This window comes from Branchiostoma lanceolatum, chromosome 4 (assembly GCF_035083965.1).
Source record: "Branchiostoma lanceolatum isolate klBraLanc5 chromosome 4, klBraLanc5.hap2, whole genome shotgun sequence".
Classification (NCBI taxonomy): domain Eukaryota; kingdom Metazoa; phylum Chordata; class Leptocardii; order Amphioxiformes; family Branchiostomatidae; genus Branchiostoma; species Branchiostoma lanceolatum.
The window spans coordinates 24,214,350-24,232,099 of NC_089725.1; the positions used below are offsets into that span (position 1 = coordinate 24,214,350).

General features: G+C 40.4%; 3 protein-coding genes across 3 annotated transcripts; 2 read left to right on the forward strand and 1 right to left on the reverse strand.

Annotated features, from left to right (window-relative positions):
* Positions 1-84: 84 nt before the first annotated feature.
* Positions 85-7,737, forward strand: LOC136433548 (protein salvador homolog 1-like). Its single transcript, XM_066425860.1, has 10 exons — positions 85-230; positions 638-886; positions 2,296-2,504; positions 3,019-3,151; positions 3,410-3,547; positions 4,099-4,183; positions 4,411-4,515; positions 4,823-4,998; positions 5,123-5,184; positions 5,575-7,737. The coding sequence occupies exons 2-10, from the start codon at positions 769-771 to the stop codon at positions 5,776-5,778; spliced, it is 1,230 nt and encodes a 409-aa protein (XP_066281957.1). The 5' UTR covers positions 85-230; positions 638-768; the 3' UTR covers positions 5,779-7,737.
* Positions 7,725-14,912, reverse strand: LOC136433547 (coiled-coil domain-containing protein 42 homolog). The gene is made up of 10 exons (XM_066425859.1): positions 14,745-14,912; positions 13,502-13,553; positions 12,751-12,927; positions 11,408-11,565; positions 10,973-11,055; positions 10,554-10,663; positions 9,719-9,778; positions 9,295-9,405; positions 8,954-9,070; positions 7,725-8,634 (listed from the first exon to the last, which is right to left on the reverse strand). The coding sequence occupies exons 1-10, from the start codon at positions 14,813-14,815 to the stop codon at positions 8,335-8,337; spliced, it is 1,239 nt and encodes a 412-aa protein (XP_066281956.1). The 5' UTR covers positions 14,816-14,912; the 3' UTR covers positions 7,725-8,334.
* Positions 14,913-15,994: 1,082 nt separating this feature from the next.
* LOC136433552 (2-oxo-4-hydroxy-4-carboxy-5-ureidoimidazoline decarboxylase-like) lies at positions 15,995-17,748 on the forward strand. Its single transcript, XM_066425864.1, has 2 exons — positions 15,995-16,907; positions 17,322-17,748. Exons 1-2 carry the CDS (start codon positions 16,694-16,696, stop codon positions 17,621-17,623), a joined length of 516 nt encoding a protein of 171 aa, XP_066281961.1. The 5' UTR covers positions 15,995-16,693; the 3' UTR covers positions 17,624-17,748.
* The last annotated feature ends 2 nt before the right edge of the window (positions 17,749-17,750 follow it).

Consider the following 17,750-nt stretch of genomic DNA (forward strand, 5'->3'; position numbering starts at 1 on the left):
TATGAACTTCTTGCAGTTTCGAAACACAGAGTTTCCCGCCAAATACCATTGCATCAGCCAATCACAGCGCAGAGATGACTAGTGTAGAAAAGTAGCGGAACATTCGCTCAGCAGACGATTCAGGTTGGCCGGGATGCCTCGAACACAGGGCAAACAGCGTTCAAAACGATGGTGAAGTTCTCTGTTTGGAGTCCAGCGGAGGAAATTCCGAAATTAGTTCTGGTATAAAGGTACGAGATTCAAACTTTATTGTCTTTGTCGCCCATACAACCCCATGTGTCAGTGTAGTGACGAGTAAACGCATATCTTGACTGGATAACAACCATGTAATTTTTGGGGTGGGAGGGCGGTTCAAAAGTGAGACGACTTTAGACAAAACAGAGCCCGACTGTCGCTTTTAGCGTCATATGACTGTTTCTCTTTCTATAACTTTATCTTATCGTGTTTCTTGTATGTATGTTATGGAGCTAGTTTAAGAGAAAAATGGCGAGTATTTTTCACAATCTGCAGAGATATTTTCCAGCTTGACCGCCGTATCAACAGATGTTTTTAATCGCCTCTCCCGGAAGAGAGGGCCTGGCCTCAGTACGTTTGCGTCATGATGTTGACGAGTTGATCACAATTCTATGAATTTCAGACCTTTGAACGGACGACGCCAGCCTGCTTCAAGCACGGGGTGCCCAGAACTCAGGACAGAATGCATTCGCCCAAACCTGTGCGCGAGAAACTGCATGTGTTCACCACCGAGCACCTTGCAATTATACCAAGATGAATATGCTATCAAGAGCCAGAAAGAAGGATAAGAATTCGGCCAAACTCAGTAATTCTCTCAACGAGGGCATCACTGGCAAGTATGTCAAGAAAGAAGACTCTCCCCTTCTCAGAAGTAAGTACATAAAAGCCCTGTTGCACATGCCAATATGTCATTCAAAAGCTATGGTTTCACTTGTCCAACTATTTACCCTCAGTATTTACTGTCACTATGTTTATCAGAGGCTGTGTTTGTGAATGGCATGGGAAGTTGTTGAGATTCCAATCTAAACTATTGATAGCAGTACAAGTCATGCAGTATGCAGAGGAGTTTTCTGAGAGTTCTAATGACCACATCATATCACATGACTTTTGATTGGTCAAACAGAATTTAAAGAGGTTCGGTTTCATGCCTCGTTAAACTTCTTGTGACATAGATCTTGGAATGACTGGAAACTGTACTTTTTGCTCACATGTTAACAAAAAACAATAACTGTACATTGGCAGTCAAATAGAAAAAAATTATATGTTAAATCAATTGAGTCTGCAAAACATTCCAACTATCTGTAAAGTGACATTGACATTCTTGGACCTTTCTGGTAATGTGGAAATAAACAATTTTTTCAGGTCAATACCCTGCTGTGTGCTAGGCCATTCAACAAATTTGTTGTCGTTACTGTACAAGTCAGTAATGAAAAAGAATCTGCTCTTGTCAGGAAGTCAATAATAAATCTACAAATGTAATAAAATTGACAGGGACTGTAACAATAATAAGAATAGTGGTGCGGATCGGTCCGGCCGGACCGGTTCCGGACTTGTAAAACGTTTAGGTTCAAGTCCAAAAAAACCTAAACGTCTGGAAACAAGTCCGGACTTGAAAAAAAATTCTCTCACTCATACACTCCTTTTTGTTTTAAACCATCTTAAACCTTCCTTAAATCGTGAAATTTGCACTAGAAAAATATGAAAACATTGCTGTTTTTGTGTTTATAACTGAACTTTTCTGTTAATTACTGACTGTATATAATTCCGTATATATAGTTTTCAAATTACATGTAAAATATCTGCCAATATGCAATTTTACATGTAACACAAAAAAAATATTCCAAAATTATTGTTCAGGTCCGGACTTGAAAGTCCGGACCTGAACCTAAACCTCTGGACTCGAGTCCGAACCTAAACCTAAACTCGGGTTTAGATCCACACCACTAAATAAGAATAGAGATTCTTAATTTTAAACCAATCATGAATATGCAATTACAAATGCATGTGTTTCTGACAAAATTTGTCAATCTAGTGATTGGCAATTTGTTGTTTCGACTTTATCTCATGTAATCTCAACACATTCTACCTTCTGGCATATGATAAAGACAGTTTATAAAGATTTATTCGTTATTTCCAAGCAGCTTTCTATCTTATTAATTAACCTTTAGCACTCTGCTGGTTACAAAGTTAGGCAGCAGGGAGAAGATTAAAACCTCCTTACTGTTTCAGACAGACAATTTGTTGAATCAGATGTACAATGTACTTGATCATTTCTTACAGATTACATGTCCCCTGTGGTACGCTATGGCCCCACCTTCCCCCGGAGATCAGAGTCCCTCAGTCAGATCCACGGCCAGCAGGGTTCCGCCTCTGAGGAGGGGAGGAGTCCGGACACAAGAGCAGCCTCACTGCCCAGGTTCCACCAGAGAAGCTACAGTAACCAGTCCAGTGTCAGCGACTATTCCACCCATGGACACAGCTTCTCACAGGTACACAGATTGCCAAGTGTCCATCTTTGCTGTAAAATGGGTGTTTTGTTTGTTTTGTCAGTCATATTTTCATTAGACAACATTTTAGACCCCTTTTTTTTTGTTCAGTTTTACCACTTCTAGGCACTTAGGAATAAAGACAACTTTAATAATACTTGCTGTTGCAGGATACAGAAAATTAGTCTCCTTTAGAAAGGATCAGGATTGTGCAGAAACTCTTGGGATGGGAAACTGTACAAAAGTGCTGGTTTTATCATCATGCTGACATTCATTTTCCTTGTCCCGGCCTTGGGCTCATCCTTGTGCCCTGAGTTGTATTGGTCACATGAGAACTCAGTACAAAGATAGTTGAACTTGAAACTAAGGCATGTTTATAATGGCCCACCTCAGCGTTACACACTAATATGTTGGGATGCTGATGGCATAGTTATCAAACATTAGTTCCTTGTCAATGTCTATTTATGAAGTGGTTGCCTGTGTGTTTTGATTGTTACCATTTGTGTGAACCCTTCAGGTAACACCCGAGTACAACCCAGGCGGGAGGACAGGGTCACTTCTGCTGGACTATCACACTGTGTCTGAGAATGTCAATGGGGAGGTTGCAGCTGCTGCAGGGGCCATGCCTACTGTCCAGGAAAATTATGAAGGTAATATTTTCCTACAGAGACAGTATATGAACATATGATTTTTGTTTTTGAGGCTTTGAAAGTCTTTAGCCCAAAGAATTTAGAACTACATGTAGTTATAAAGAACAAATGATTGTAATTTGCCTACAGCTAGCCTGTGTTACACCATTTCTCACTGTCATGTGCTGATGGGTCCCCTCCCAATTTTGATAAGACTAGCTAGGCTGTCAAGCTACAACAACACTGAACATGATTAAGTCATTGCCTCTGTACAACCAGGTCAGGGCTATAGTGATGAGTACTACAACCCCATGTACCAGCACTCCTCAGTGGCTAGTTTACCAGTACACGGTAGTGGACTGACTTCCTTCCCGGGTAGGTCCCCAGCAGGGTCTGCATCTCCCATAGGATCTGTAGGTAAGGACTGGATTCTACATGTTCTCTAATGTGTGTACAGTGATGTTATGAATATTGTATTCTATTATTTGTAGGTTATGTACTAGGTTAAGTACACATTGTAGGTTAAGTTGTATGTTCGTCTGTATTTTTGTGGGTCAGCCATTACCAGCGAGAGCTGCCCTGACTGACCCAATGTAATGACTCGTATCAATGCTAATAAATACAAATACAAATACAAGCACCTGCATAAAGTAGGCTGGCATCTGTGTTCTACATGAAAATGGACAAGAAAGATTTTTCTGAAGTAGTCCCTGTGGCAAAGTTTTCAGCATCACCTGGAAGTGAAAAATAATTTCAATGGACAATATTTCTTTTTATCCATTGATTTTTTTTTCTTCAATCATCCACTGATTTTTTGCTCTAACAATTTTTTGGAGAGTCTGTGCATTACAAGTGAATGGTATTTTCTTTGTACATTTTATATTTTTATTGCTGTTTAATAATCATGAAGAACATGGTTTACGGATGAGCATAGTGATTTTAGTTCAAGGTCCACTTTTTCCTTTCAGGCAATGTCTCCTCAACAGATGAACTTCCTCTTCCCACTGGGTGGACTGCAGATTACACGTTAAGAGGCAGAAAATACTACATAGAGTAAGTTGACGAGTTAGTCTACTGTTACCAGTAAGCATGTTACTGACATGCTTCCCTACATGCAAGCAAGATTAAGTATTATTGACACTTCTGGCAACAATTGCAATATGTCCCATTATCCTAAATGTTGTTCTTGCCTAGCAACAACTGTGTTGTAGTGCTACCTTCGAATGGAGCTTAGACACAACTGAATACATGTAGTCATGGTGTCAATGTTACTTTTTCAGCCACAACACCCAGACTACACATTGGAGCCACCCTTTAGAAAAGGAGGGCCTACCTGCTGGCTGGGAAAAAGTAGAGTCTGCGGAATATGGGGTCTACTATGTCGAGTAAGTTATGACTTCTCGGTATTGTTGACATTTTCTTTGTTTAATCAAAATCAAAACATAGCCCTGCAGTCTGGAATTTCTTCCCTTATAAGATTGTGGAATTTGAGGAATGTCATACTTATAGTTTATCAATGTCAGTGACATGATAATAAGAGCACCAATATATAAGTGCAGGTATATAGATCAAAAAGGGTATAGAAAAGGACAGTTAACACGTCATTGTTGAATTTGATTTCAGTTTGTATCTTATCCTACAGACATTACAAGACATGTGAATTTCTATGTTTACCATTGGTCTCTGTTGCAGCCACAACACTAAGAGGGCCCAGTACAGACACCCTTGTGCTCCCAGGTTTCCTAAGTACGACCCTCCCCCTCCCCTCCCACCCTCGGCTTACCTGACCATGCAGACATCTCAAGCGATAGCAGGGGACATGGAGGCAGCTGGTATGCAGGTCCCCCCTAGTCCATACATGAATTCAGGTAAGATCTTAAGATACCTAATCCCATCAGTTGATGTATGATATGAGATATCAAGATGTCTTGTTGTTATCTCTTACTAGTGGGTATTCATTCTTATACCAATTTACTGCTCTTTTCCCCCCAGAAATTCCAGAATGGTTGCAAGTGTACACAAAAGCTCCTCATGAATATGATCATAAACTCAAGGTGAGTAATGGCTTATCTTTTTTTCTTGTTTTGTTTTTGTTTTTTGAATAGCCAACACTTTTCAGGAAGGAATTTGAACTAAACCTTACGGTTCATCAAAGAGTTCTTCAAGGATAGAGTCTATTTCTGTCTTCACATAACCAACCTACAGATTGACTTATAAACAATCCCCAGTCAAGTCAACAGAAACTCCTACATGACAACTTAGCCTGTCTATGCTATAGACAGAGCAAGTTGTCAAGTGTAAGTCAGTGTGTAAGTCTATGTGTTGGTTTGTTATGTAAGGAGAGATAAAGAAGGAATTTTTAAAAAACTATGTTTAAATGTAGTTTGCACCAGCATTGTGAAAAAGAAAAAGTGAGTGAAACTCAACAATTCTCCTGTTTCCAGTGGGACCTGTTCAAGCTGCCAGAGCTGGACTGTTACCAGGAGATGCTGATGAGACTGTACAGGAAGGAGCTGGAGGTGGTGGTCATGAGTTACGAGGGGTACAGACAAGCCCTGCAACAGGAAATGGAGAGAAGACAGAAGGAAATGGAGAGGGACCGCAACAAGGCACAGGCACTCGCACAGAATATAGAGACTAAAGTCTGATGCAGAGCCCCAGGAAATGGAAGCTTGGTGTTGAAAATCACACTGAGGTTCAGTAAGGAGATTTACAAAGACTGAAGATTGACTCACAACATCACATGAAGAAGGAGGCCTCATTTTACCGTGTAGTACAAGGACCAAGCAGTGACTTCCACTGCATCTTCTAATCTTTTGATGAAACAAAATTGCAAATATGACATCCTTGTTCCGTAGACACATGCACAATGGACTTTATTATGTGGTTCTGAACTGAAGCAGTTAGCTGTTGGTTGGACTGTTCCTTGAATCCCACACCATACCACACCACACCAGAGCTATGTAATAGCCAAAGTTCAGAGTGGTGTGATGAAGTAGCCTTGGTAGGCAGCACTGTAAGCTACTGTGATGTCTTGGCATCAACACCAGTCTCAAGGTAATAAGCACAGGTCTGTTAGATCCACATGGGTCATCATTGCATCAAGAAAAGGTAGGGAAATGGAAACCTGCTCAGGTTTGTTCCTGGGTATCCATTCTCTTAAGGGCAACAAATCAATCAGTTTGCAGTGGCTGCAGGAAGTTAAAAAGTGAATGCCATCAAATGGCAGAACATTCATTGTACCAGTACTAAACAGTAGGACACTGTACTGTGGTAGGACAATGTACAGTAGAGCTCTGACAGTGCTGCTGAAGGTGCAAGGGTTGTACCATGTTAGAATAATTGTAGATACTGTAAGGGACATTGCAATGTGTGGCCAGAGGGCTGAATAACGTAGGCTGCAAGTAACATAGGGAAAAAGCCATGAATTGCTTTTAATTGATTGTTTTAGTTTACTTTCCTTTCTACCAGAAGTTAGAGGAAAATATACATCATTGCTTTGGCAGTGCGAGCAGTAACAGTTGTCTCTATACTTTACACAATGTTTTTAGGTTGTAAGATAAAATGTCTAGGTCACTTGCCACTGGGATTGTCCCAGTGTTGTAATGATAAATGTTATCATTTGTTGATAAATTGAGGTAGCCAGAAGTATAGGCTTGGCATTTTAGCTTGAATTAGGCCAATGCTTTTTTTAGCATAGAAAGACTGAAATATTGACTTCATGATCAATCAAATTTTCTAATCATTTGACGTAAATAAGGCATGTGTACTAAACTTGATTCCTGTGAATCAAGGGAGTCAGGCATTTCCTGACTATCTACATTCCATCTCATGGTGCTTTCACTGGAATGTATTTTAGTATGTTGATTCTAGCTTTGTGCACTTGTCCTTGTGTAAGTTGTGAATACAATTGTGCCTGTTGTGACTACATGAGCTAAGATTTCTTTCATAATCCAGGCACCTGTTTTGTACAGCTAGTAGACATAAAGAGCTTGTAGTGGTAGAGATATTTATGGAATTAGCATCTTGAATGAGATCATGTAGAGGTAGTATGATAAGAAATTACTGTTGCTCTCAATAGCAACAAACACATTGAATCATGCATATTTTATTAGAGCTATTTATGGAACATCATAGGAGGTAAATTATTCATATTTATGTCAATAGCCCACCATAATGATAATGTGTGTAATTGTGAATAATAACATTGATAGTTGCCGTGAATTCTTATGTTGTATTTACATGTACTGTATTTGTATCTCCAACAACTTCTTTGAAGCTAAATCATTTCTCCGCACAGGACTATTGGTTTTTGTGTGCAATTCCTGAGTTTTTTGACTATCAAATGAAACTGCTTCAGATTTGTTTTCAAAACCTTAAACCAGGATCATCTTGCACAGCTTAGTTCAGTTTAAAGGGCTTTCCCGTTGGAAACTGGATGGACTGTGCTGTAAGAATTTGATGTTCCTGGCACCTGCGTTTCTTGAGGTACATGTTTTTGTAGAGATGTGTATGTTGTGTGTGTTAAAGGTTTGTTAATTTACCTGTCTCCCCTGACATGTCAAACTGAAATGTGGAATAAACAATGCCACCATCATTTTTGATAACCATGTATTTGGTGTTGTTTTTTCCATAGGACATTTATCAAGAAGCTAGATAATCTTTTTTCAAGACTTGTGTATTTACAAACATACAACATTCTTATGATTTGCGACAAGTAACTGTAGCATTCCACAATATTTTTTTACATATATTTACAACTGACATTGCTATGGCCAATAGCTGCCGTATATATCCCCCAGCTGGTAGTAGGTAAGGAATTCTTGTGCCTCGCAATAATGGCTTTATATCTCGCAACACTTGCTGGTTTGTACATGCCTGATGTTCTCCAGTCTACCAACAGAATGTGAGTACATTTTATATTAATGTTTTGACATCAGCTTTTTGTTGTTAATGTAACTAAAAGTCTTCAAATAAGTTTTAAGACCGTTTTTCGTGAAGGAAGAACTCGTTTTATGCAGCAAGTGGAGAAGAAAAACCTCCAACGCTGTACTTGGCACAGAAAATGTCATCTTTGGCCCATTGATGCACTAGGGGTCATCAATTAAAGTGCTGCATGTAAATTTCTATGACAGTTCATATTTCAAGTACTCCAAGCTGTTAATCACTTTTAGAAGTTATTTCTCCTGTTGAAATGTCCTTTACTATTTTTTTCTGCCTAATCCGCCAAATGCATTGATTGCCATTTCCACTGGATGATCCCCCATTTTCTTCTTCATCATGAGTTTCTCCTGTATGGTTTCCAGCGCTCGTGATTTCCCGGCCGCCCACTTCAGTGCAGCCAGTGACTTCGGAGGATCTTTTGCAGTCTGCTGAGGTGACCTGGTAGGAGACTTGACTTTCTTGGCCTTTTCAGGCTCTGGTTTATGAACCACCTGCAGCTCCTTTGGCACTTCTATAGTCTTGGCTAGTTCCTCCACAGCTATTCTTTCCATGATGCTGTCCTGTAGCATAGGTGGGAAAGTTTATTAGTCTCTCAAGCATACTAGTATCTGACTTGATGTCAAAAGACTGAAAGCATTGTTCTGTACTGATTCGGGAGATTGTACTCTCAATTTTCTGTCAATAGTATCATGCTAACTGAATACTAACTTTAATGCCATGCACAGAGAATGGACAAAGTAGAATTGACCTTGCTGTTGCCTATTATTAGATATATCATTATACTACCCTTAATGCAGTACATGGATTAGCAGGGAAAATTCCAAGTGATTCTATTGTAAAAGCCCATCAATTAAGACAAAGCTTTTAAAAGGACCTCACCTTAATCATCTGAAGTTTCTGCAGGTAGGACAACTCGTCCAACGGTGTAGTCCGCCTTTTCAAACACTTCTCTGATATGTTGTCAACTGCGAGTAGTATCTGGGCCAGATCGGTGCTCTAAAATCACAGATTGTTGATGGAAAATGAATGGTTTATTTTCAACAACAAGATGAAATGATTATATGTATCTTTTTTTCGTTCATTGCAAAGCTATTGCTGTCAGCTACTGCACTGAAAGTACAATGCAGAGGCACTGCTACTCCAAGTCAATATGACTGCAAACTTGAATATGTTGACTCCCCTACGATGGAAATGTAATGCAGTAACAGATAATTCCTAACCTGTACAACGTAATCCTTGCTCTTTGCCTGTAGATCCTGTTCCATCTTCTTGTTTGCATCCATTGTTTTCTCCTGGTTGGCTTGTAGCTCCGACAAGTCCTTGTTGATTTGCTGTGTTAAATAAGTCAAAGAGTGAAATGTTATGACAAAGATCCACTTGTAACAGCCTTACTTGTAAGACTATACAAAGTTCATTGATTCTGCCAATCGACCAAGGAAATCTAAATTAGGCTCTATTTCAAAACCAAATCTACCTCAGGCTCTGACAGTGAAAAAGAAAATCTGTTTTACCTATAAGACTATAGAAAGTTCATTGATTGTGCCAGAGCACCAAGGAAATCTTAATAAGGCTCTCTACATCAAGGTATTTCAAAACCAAATGTACCTCAGGCTCAGTGAGAAAGAAAATCTGTTTTGGACTCACCACTTTCTTCTGTTCATGTTCAGCCTTTAGCCTCTGCAGTCTTTGGTTTCCCTCTTCGCTCTGTCAATAAGAAGAAAATGATATTTCATAGTAAATACGTCATTTAGGAACTTCTTTTCCCCATAGCACTTAAACATTCAGGGCTACTGCAGAGCACCCAGTGTGTTTGCTACTGACAATCTTTTAAAATGATCACTCTGAGGGCTTCACTACACCTGACCTCCCACTGGAGCTCTCAGAGAGCCATTAAAGCTGATAGGACTATCCAGTCAGAGTAAAGGTTATCGATTGATTAATGGGTTGACCTGTTCTTTGTTGATGGCTACTTCAGTTTGTTACTTAATAATTGATTGAAAGGGTATAATTAATTCATCCCACTATTACGAGATTCACCCAGTCCTGCCCTTCTCAACATGATCTGGCATTGAATTGAGAGTAAATTGAGTTAGGCACTTTATGATTTGGTTATAATAGCTGTTATTTCAATTACATGTATTACAAGTTATCTTTTTGTTTCCTGATTTGTCATGATTTTGTAAGGGCTCCCTTGGAAATCAGTTACTTTGTTATTAACTGAAGGGAAAACCCTAGAGATTCATGAATAGATAAACAAAATGGACTTATGTACTTATTTTGAAATTACAATCACATGTAATTTTGAGGACGGAAGAAATTTAGATGCAAGATGAAGAGTTCATGAAATCAAAGACAACTTGCCAAAATTGGGTAGCTTTTGAATTCCAAAGTTGCTCAAAGATTATATATTATGATTACACTGGTTTGCTTCCATATCATGGAATGTGAGCTCCTATGCAGAGGCAGTAATGCCACTAACCTGGTCCATGAGTCTGTTGACTCGTCTAGCCAGGTCCATGTTGGTGTTGTGAAGGGTGTCATATCTCATCATGGTGGCATTGATCATGGAGTCTCCCACCTCCAGGTAGCCTAGGAACATGGTTTAGTATACATGTATATGTTAGATCCACACAATGGACTGGAATTGGAACTGTCTTTCTTATTGTAACTATATAATACTGGGACATCCCAGTTATTTCTGCCTGCCTGTTGGTTTCTCCTTGTAGTAGCAAAGTCCTATAGGTGAGATCTATCATGCAAGTCCCAGATTACAAATTGAGCAGTTCTCCAATTAGTTGAAAAACAGAACTGCTTTGGGTATTAAACTACCAGGTGAAGGGAATACATGTGTCTCAAAACCAGTGGGATAGACTGAAAACTTTCCAAGCAGTTTCTCACCTTCTGGCATGTTGTCAATCACTCTCAGCAAGTAGGCCTCAAACTTTTTGTACTGCTCCAGTCTGTTCTGGAGTTTGTCGTGTCTGAAAACAAAATTGCCAGTGGTATTGTTGGTGAACCTTGAAATTTCACAGGAAATCAGAGAGCTTGTAGTCTTAATAATTACACTGCACATCTGTCTTATTCAATTCAATCAAATTTTATTGTGAAATCAACTGGCAGAAGTACAGTACAATACATATCCCCCTGAATTGCGTTGACTATTTTTACAAACAGTATTTCTACAAACATTATTTTTACAACAAACATGATTGTGACAATCATGGTCAATGTTTTGTTGATCAGCAAGAAGACCATTCAATATTCTACAGTTAAGTACATGTACTACAAACAGTACAAACATAATTCTGATGTGAAGTGGTAACCTCTACCCACCTGATTTTCAGCTGTTCTAGCTGCTCCTCCAGCATCTGCTGCTCGTTGGCCTTCTGTTCGTTCAGCTTCAGTTCTGTCTGGTACTTCTGGATGGCTCGCCTCCGCTTGGCGTCATTCTCTGTGATGAACTTCTCAAACTTCTGGACCCGGTCCTTTATCTAGTGGGACATGGAAGATCAAGAGTGTAAAGTTTGGATGGGGAATGCTTTGGAATAAAGGTAATAGGGAACTGAATAGAGTACAGGAATCACTCCATAGTGGGGAGGCTAGATTGTTACATTTTCCTTGCTGCCCTTTTCTTTGACAGACTGCCTCCACATACAGTTTGTCACTGGAAAACATAAGGATTCAGCCTCCCTCAACATCTGCTTGGAGGTTAGGTAAACTTGTCTCTATGACATTGTTGATATTCTTTTTGGTTGTTATCCACAGAAGCAAGGAATAAATTCTGTATCAGTGTCACTTGCTGTCACACTATACCTCATAGCACAAAAGCTCTGAGCCTAAAGGAAGATAGAATTGGGCCAAAACTCTGTGACAACCTTAGAAAGTGACATGGCAGTTGAGTAATGCACATCTTTGTCACTGACAGCACAGACAAGGTGTTCCAAACAGAAACTCTATATCAGGTACCTTACTGCCAGACAGAAGCACAGGATGTAACCACAACAAATGGCATCAGGACGGAGTTTGTACTACTGGTATGCACCAACCCCCAGGACAGTGGTGGACTAGTAGTGCATGTGTGATAAGATTACTTGTTTGACAGATCATTATCATCTGGGTTAAAGGGAAATTCCTCTACTGACACCAGAACATAATGGCAGATGAAAAGCTTCTGCTACATCCATGACTTCCCCTGAATGACATGATTAATGGATATGTGAAAATCCATTCCCCCGATGCAACATTCAATACCAAGTGGCTATTCTGTGGATGTCATTTGATCCTATCAGAAGTCTTGATGTTACATACTAACAAATAAATCACCAGTGAATGGTATATTCAAAACATTGGAAACAAGTCTCTTTCAACTTGCTGGCAGCATTTCACCTCAAAATAGTCTAAGACTGTTAAGAGTTTGGTTTTACAAATAGGCATTGTTACAGATAAGTAACAATCGCAAGTTGCCACAAAGTACTGTATGCGAAGGTGCAATGTTACAGGAAGGGTCAAAGCCTTTGAACCCTATCCTTCACCCCACAAAGGAGAGTCTGCATAGAGGTATACAGGGGTAGCATTTTAACCTTCTTCCTGCTGCCCACCTCTAACCAATAAAGAATGGGGCGTCAAACGGCTGCTTCAGTGTGCTAAAGGTTAAGAAGATTTGTATTTTTGCCCACCTTCTGCTGTTTGTTCTGTAGCTCCAGCTGCCGCTGCTTGCATGTTTCCATCCGCTTGTGGAACTCCGCCCGCTTTGCGCTGAGCTCCTCGTCCACTCGCTGCACCTCCACCTCCTTCTTCAGCAGGAGAGTCTTCTGTAGGGTGCGGAACCCGTTCTCCAGGAGACGGCCTGCAGACTACAGGTTATGGAGTATTGTTAGAACTTAAATACCGAGGTAAAATCTGTATCTATGTAGCCATTATAACCGCCCTTCGGTGTAAGGCACTTAGCAGGCATGTGACACAGCAGCAGCTGGTTATATCTAGCTAATGAGGATGCTCCTACAGTACTTGGTGGCAATGAGTTCCACTCTATGCTATTTCTAGGGGGAAAAAATTTAATCACCTTAATGACTACGGAACAGATGCTTAGAACTTTGTCCAATATGGTGGGTATTAATCTTTTTAGTTATTATTACCCCTTGTTGCTATAAGGCCAAAATGTTGATTGTAGAGTCTTGTTAAACCAAATAACTAAGAAACTGACACTTGCTACTTTGTCAAAATATAGTGGCCATGATTTTTTAAAAATTCTGCTTCTCTCTTGCTCGCTGTAAGACCATAGTGCTGCACAGAGATATGAACAACCTCCAAATACACAATAGTTTACACATTTGAAGATAGAGCCAATCATTCTCTTATCACTCACCAGTCACCACCTAAATGTTACTTGAAATTAATGCAAATTAAATAGCCACATATTTTACTCACCTCCTTGACAACTGGATATTTGTGGATGTCATCTTCAAGTTCTTCATCTTCCCTGAAGACAGAGGTGAAATATTAATGCTGACATTACTCCTCCTTCAGTAGCTAAGCATTCATTATTCAGTATCAGCAGTAAATGTCTTATCGTAGCCTAGATAGATGTGCTGTTTGACTCCTGATTGACCTTAGACCTTAATCTGAATGTAAGGGACTTATCTGCTGAAGTCTGTGATAAAGAATGTCCAACTTTGGAGCTGAGGAAAGAAGTTGAAGTGTTGATGTTAATTTGCCAACCAAATGATGGTTCTAATGTATATCCAAATAGTACTGAAAAACATGTCATGCAGAGGCTGCTATGTACAGAGGTCACAAAATATGGTACAGACAGTAATGTTATAGTTGTGAACACCATTTAAGGTTATAGGAGAAATAAAAAGAAATGGAAGGTCATTTTGTAACTGAAAAGTTGACCGAATCTCAACGAAATCATCGGAAATGGACATCCAAGAAGTTGAGGAACATGTATTTTCATGATATGTTTACATTGGGTTCTATTAAGGGGATATTAAAAATGTATTTCCGTTGCATGAGCTGATGATCTCCTTGTTTGATATCGAGTTGTCTAAATTCTGCACTCCAAGCAGATTTGACACCGATATGAATGGGCAAACAACCTGTAGTTGTCTAACGTAAAGGACCCTTGCTTATAGATGCCGTCCAAACTGTTTATAGTAACTCAGGGATCTACTTCCTGTCCCAAAGCTTACAAATGTCCCATGATGAATAAACCAAAATGTAAAGCAGGATTTATGTGGAGCTTGAGTACAATAGGACAACAATGACGGGGTTTGATTAATGTAAAGATGTCGTTTTAGGAAATAAACGCACGGGATTAGCAACCATAGACACTCGGGAACGGGAAGAAAAGCTGTGGTTTGTGAATGGCCGTTAGCACCACAACCTAGAAACTCACTCGTGACAAATACCCCCTCATGGCCGTTTACACGCAAAATTGACCGATCTATTCACGCGAAGCCATTAAAGAATCACTATGGAGACAGACACAGATTTCACAAAATCGTGTAGATGCGACCAAAGGGTTGAAAAGTTGTCGATTGGACTGGTTTTATCAACGGTCGTCCCAAGTAGGAATAACAAGCATGTCGGAAGGTAACCGATCCGTGTGTTGTCTTTGTCAGGACTGGTCCTCGACCACCGGCTAACCCTGTGATTAACAGCCACTTACCTTTCACCAAGTTGGGTGACGAACACGTTTCTCTTGGGCTGCTCCAGGTTCAGGCGGAAAGGGTTCGCCATGATCACAGGCTTTCCCTGCACTGTGCTTCACTGTAATGGGCGTGAGTAGCGCCTGAAAAGTTTTGTGTTTGCCCCTAGTTGTGATTAGCATATGAAACGATTAACTCCCATAACAACCAGTGTTTACCTGTAGCCCCGCAGACCACGTGACCCGTTTCAGGTGACACCATTGTGCCACAGGTAGGGAGGTAAGCAAACACACCTGTCCAAAGCCGAGACAAAAGTCGGCAGAACGGGTGCCTCAAGCATGTATCACAAATACAACGGCAAGTTCTCGGTGCCTATTTCGTCTTCTGAATGACTTTTAATGGTGTATTCTTGCGAATGAACTCGTAAAGTAAAGGCGGTTCTATGAAAAGACAGGTAACAGTTAACGTTAGAAAGATCGTTGAATATGTTAACTCCGCTGCCCTCGTCTCAGAGCAATGAAATAAATTTAAAGGTTCATTTGTGCTTCCTTTAAAGCCATGGCCTCTAAAGCCGCGTCAATTAAGAGCATTGTCCATTATTGTCTATGTTGAGGTATGACCAATGTGAGTCAGCGATGGGAGAAAAAAGACTTTGCCGCTGTTCGGGTCAGGTTCGGGGAATAGTCGGAGCATAAAGCTGAGGAGACACTTCATTTTATCAATGATATTTTCGGGCACCCCGAAAATAATGATATTGAAAGATGAGCAAATAAATTTGAACAAGATTGGCAACGCAAAAAGACGTTGTCGTGCCGATGGTGGTCTCTGTTAATGTTTTCGTTTTTTTTAGCCCACATGCAAATAAATACCTCACTTGCACATAAGTCATATCAGTTGATCACCTTCTCTGCCCAAATAACACAAGTTGTCCAAAGTTTGAAAGTCTTGTCTTCATAAAAAAGGATATTGTCCAATTTCCTCATAAATTATGTAAATGAGACCCTCATATGCAAGATTTATGTCTAATAATGGCCACATTTACTTAACTTCCAAATGTTGCAAGAATGAAATCCCCATCATTTACCACTACGGATTTATAGTATTTTGTCATTAATTATGCAAATTAGGTATTGATTTTCATAACTGATATCTATTGATATTCATCTATTTCTCAGTTACATATGCCATGTGTCTGAGAGTCCTATAATGGCATGCAGCTGATTTGTAAACTTTCCTCATTAATTATGCAAATTAGATAATGATTTGCATGATTGGCATATGATTATGTAAGTCATCACTTAAGTTCTCTACATATCAAAAATCATGACGATCCGTCAACCCCTTCTTGAGGTATTCTCTTTCAAAGTTTGAGACAAAATCAGCCCCTGCAGTTCCAAAATGCCGCTCGGGGGCCCAAATCTACATGACCTAATTTCTCTCCCAAGAGCTGCTCACTAAAAACATGACCATAGCATGTTCAGAACACGAGATTTCAAAAGCGCTAGTCCCCCTGCTGTACCATAGAAAGTCCTTAGAGGCCCTAATATCTAATCACTTTGAGGCCTCACAAAGACCTAACTACCTACCAATTTAGAAGATAATCCATCCAGGCATTATTGAGTTATCGTCCTGTGGACTTAAATTCCTGTGGACACATTCCTGTACAATTCCTAGAATTCTTGTAACCTGCAAACAATAAATTATCCAATTTCTAGTCTTTCCTGTGTATCCTAAGTTTCAATAACACTATACCATTACATATCGACGTACAAGGATCAGCGATGTGATATCATTGTGTGGTGAGAACTGATAGAAAATCTAAGCGCTAATAGACTGATTCTAACTGTCCATCACAATTAGCGCTTCGACCAATGAGAGAGTGACTGCATGTCCGTCAAATATTTGCCGGGTACCAATCATCCCTTGCGAAACCCCAGCTTGGAGCCTCCTCTGTCTATGCAAAGAGGCTATGCAAGTCCTAAGTGTGAAGATGGCGCAACCAACAACCCGCCAGGCAGAAGTCCTCAACAAGCTGAATTTTGAAGAGTTTGTAGAGAAGCTTGGAAATATAGTCGAGAAGTCCCCAATGGTCGCCGCGGCAGTTTGGTCAAAAAGACCGTTCTGCAGTTTGCAAGACGTCCATAAAGCAATCGGTGACTTCATTGACGGGCTTCCAATCTACGGTGGGTGTTGCATAGAATAAGCAGATAATCACCGATATCAGCTTAATCTATTCTCCAAGCAGAGGTTTCGATCGGGGGGCTAGTAATGACTAGGCTCCAAGGAGGCCCAATGGATTGCAAAGACCGTATCCAACTGGAAGAAGGAGCTTGTATAGCAATCCAATGGGTTGCAAAACGTACTTCCTTTGCCAGTTTGATACGGTCTTAGCAACCTATAGATCTGCTTGGAGATTAAGTTATGACCGGGATTTTTAACGCTGCTAAATCCCGGCCACTACTAGCCCCCGGGCCCCGCTCGAAACCTCTCATTGGGAAATAATTTGATTCATGTTGTGTCAGCAAAAGTTTGCAGCTACAATCAGTTTTTGTCATGATTCTAGGTTCATTTCCTTCTGCCCTTGTTCCTTTCAACAGGTAAAGAAGGCCTACTTCGCTGTTTTCCTGACTTGGCGGGAAAACTGACCCGAGAAGGGCGACTGAGCGCGGATTCTACCGGAGAACAGCGGTCCGCAGGGCTGTTCGATTTAACCACGGAGGAACAGACCAACATTGCCCGGCTCAACTCGCGTTACAAGGAAAAGTTTGGGTTTCGCTTCGTGCTGTGCGCCCGTCTGAACAAGAAGGACGCCATTCTAGCAGGGCTGAAGACAAGGATCAACAACTCTAAGGATGAGGAAATCAAAACTGGTATCGGGGAGGCAAAGAAGATCTGCTGATCACACACACACACACGAACGCTGACGAAAACATAACCTTCTCGGCGTAGGTAACAAATGTACAGATGATATCTCGGCTCGATGATTGACGTGTTCAAAGAGTATAAGTATGTTTTTAAATTTCATG

Excerpts from the sequence above, each read along its gene's own strand:
- LOC136433548 (XM_066425860.1), top strand. The coding sequence starts at position 769 with ATGAATATGCTATCAAGAGCCAGAAAGAAGGATAAGAATTCGGCCAAA. Across the intron at positions 2,505-3,018 it reads ATGGACACAGCTTCTCACAG|GTAACACCCGAGTACAACCC; the intron begins GTACACAGATTG and ends TGAACCCTTCAG. Across the intron at positions 3,548-4,098 it reads ATCTCCCATAGGATCTGTAG|GCAATGTCTCCTCAACAGAT; the intron begins GTAAGGACTGGA and ends TTTTCCTTTCAG.
- LOC136433547 (XM_066425859.1), bottom strand. The coding sequence starts at position 14,815 with ATGGCGAACCCTTTCCGCCTGAACCTGGAGCAGCCCAAGAGAAACGTG. Across the intron at positions 12,928-13,501 it reads AATATCCAGTTGTCAAGGAG|TCTGCAGGCCGTCTCCTGGA; the intron begins GTGAGTAAAATA and ends CATAACCTGTAG. Across the intron at positions 9,406-9,718 it reads AACATGAACAGAAGAAAGTG|CAAATCAACAAGGACTTGTC; the intron begins GTGAGTCCAAAA and ends TATTTAACACAG.
- LOC136433552 (XM_066425864.1), top strand. The coding sequence starts at position 16,694 with ATGCAAGTCCTAAGTGTGAAGATGGCGCAACCAACAACCCGCCAGGCA. Across the intron at positions 16,908-17,321 it reads TGACGGGCTTCCAATCTACG|GTAAAGAAGGCCTACTTCGC; the intron begins GTGGGTGTTGCA and ends TCCTTTCAACAG.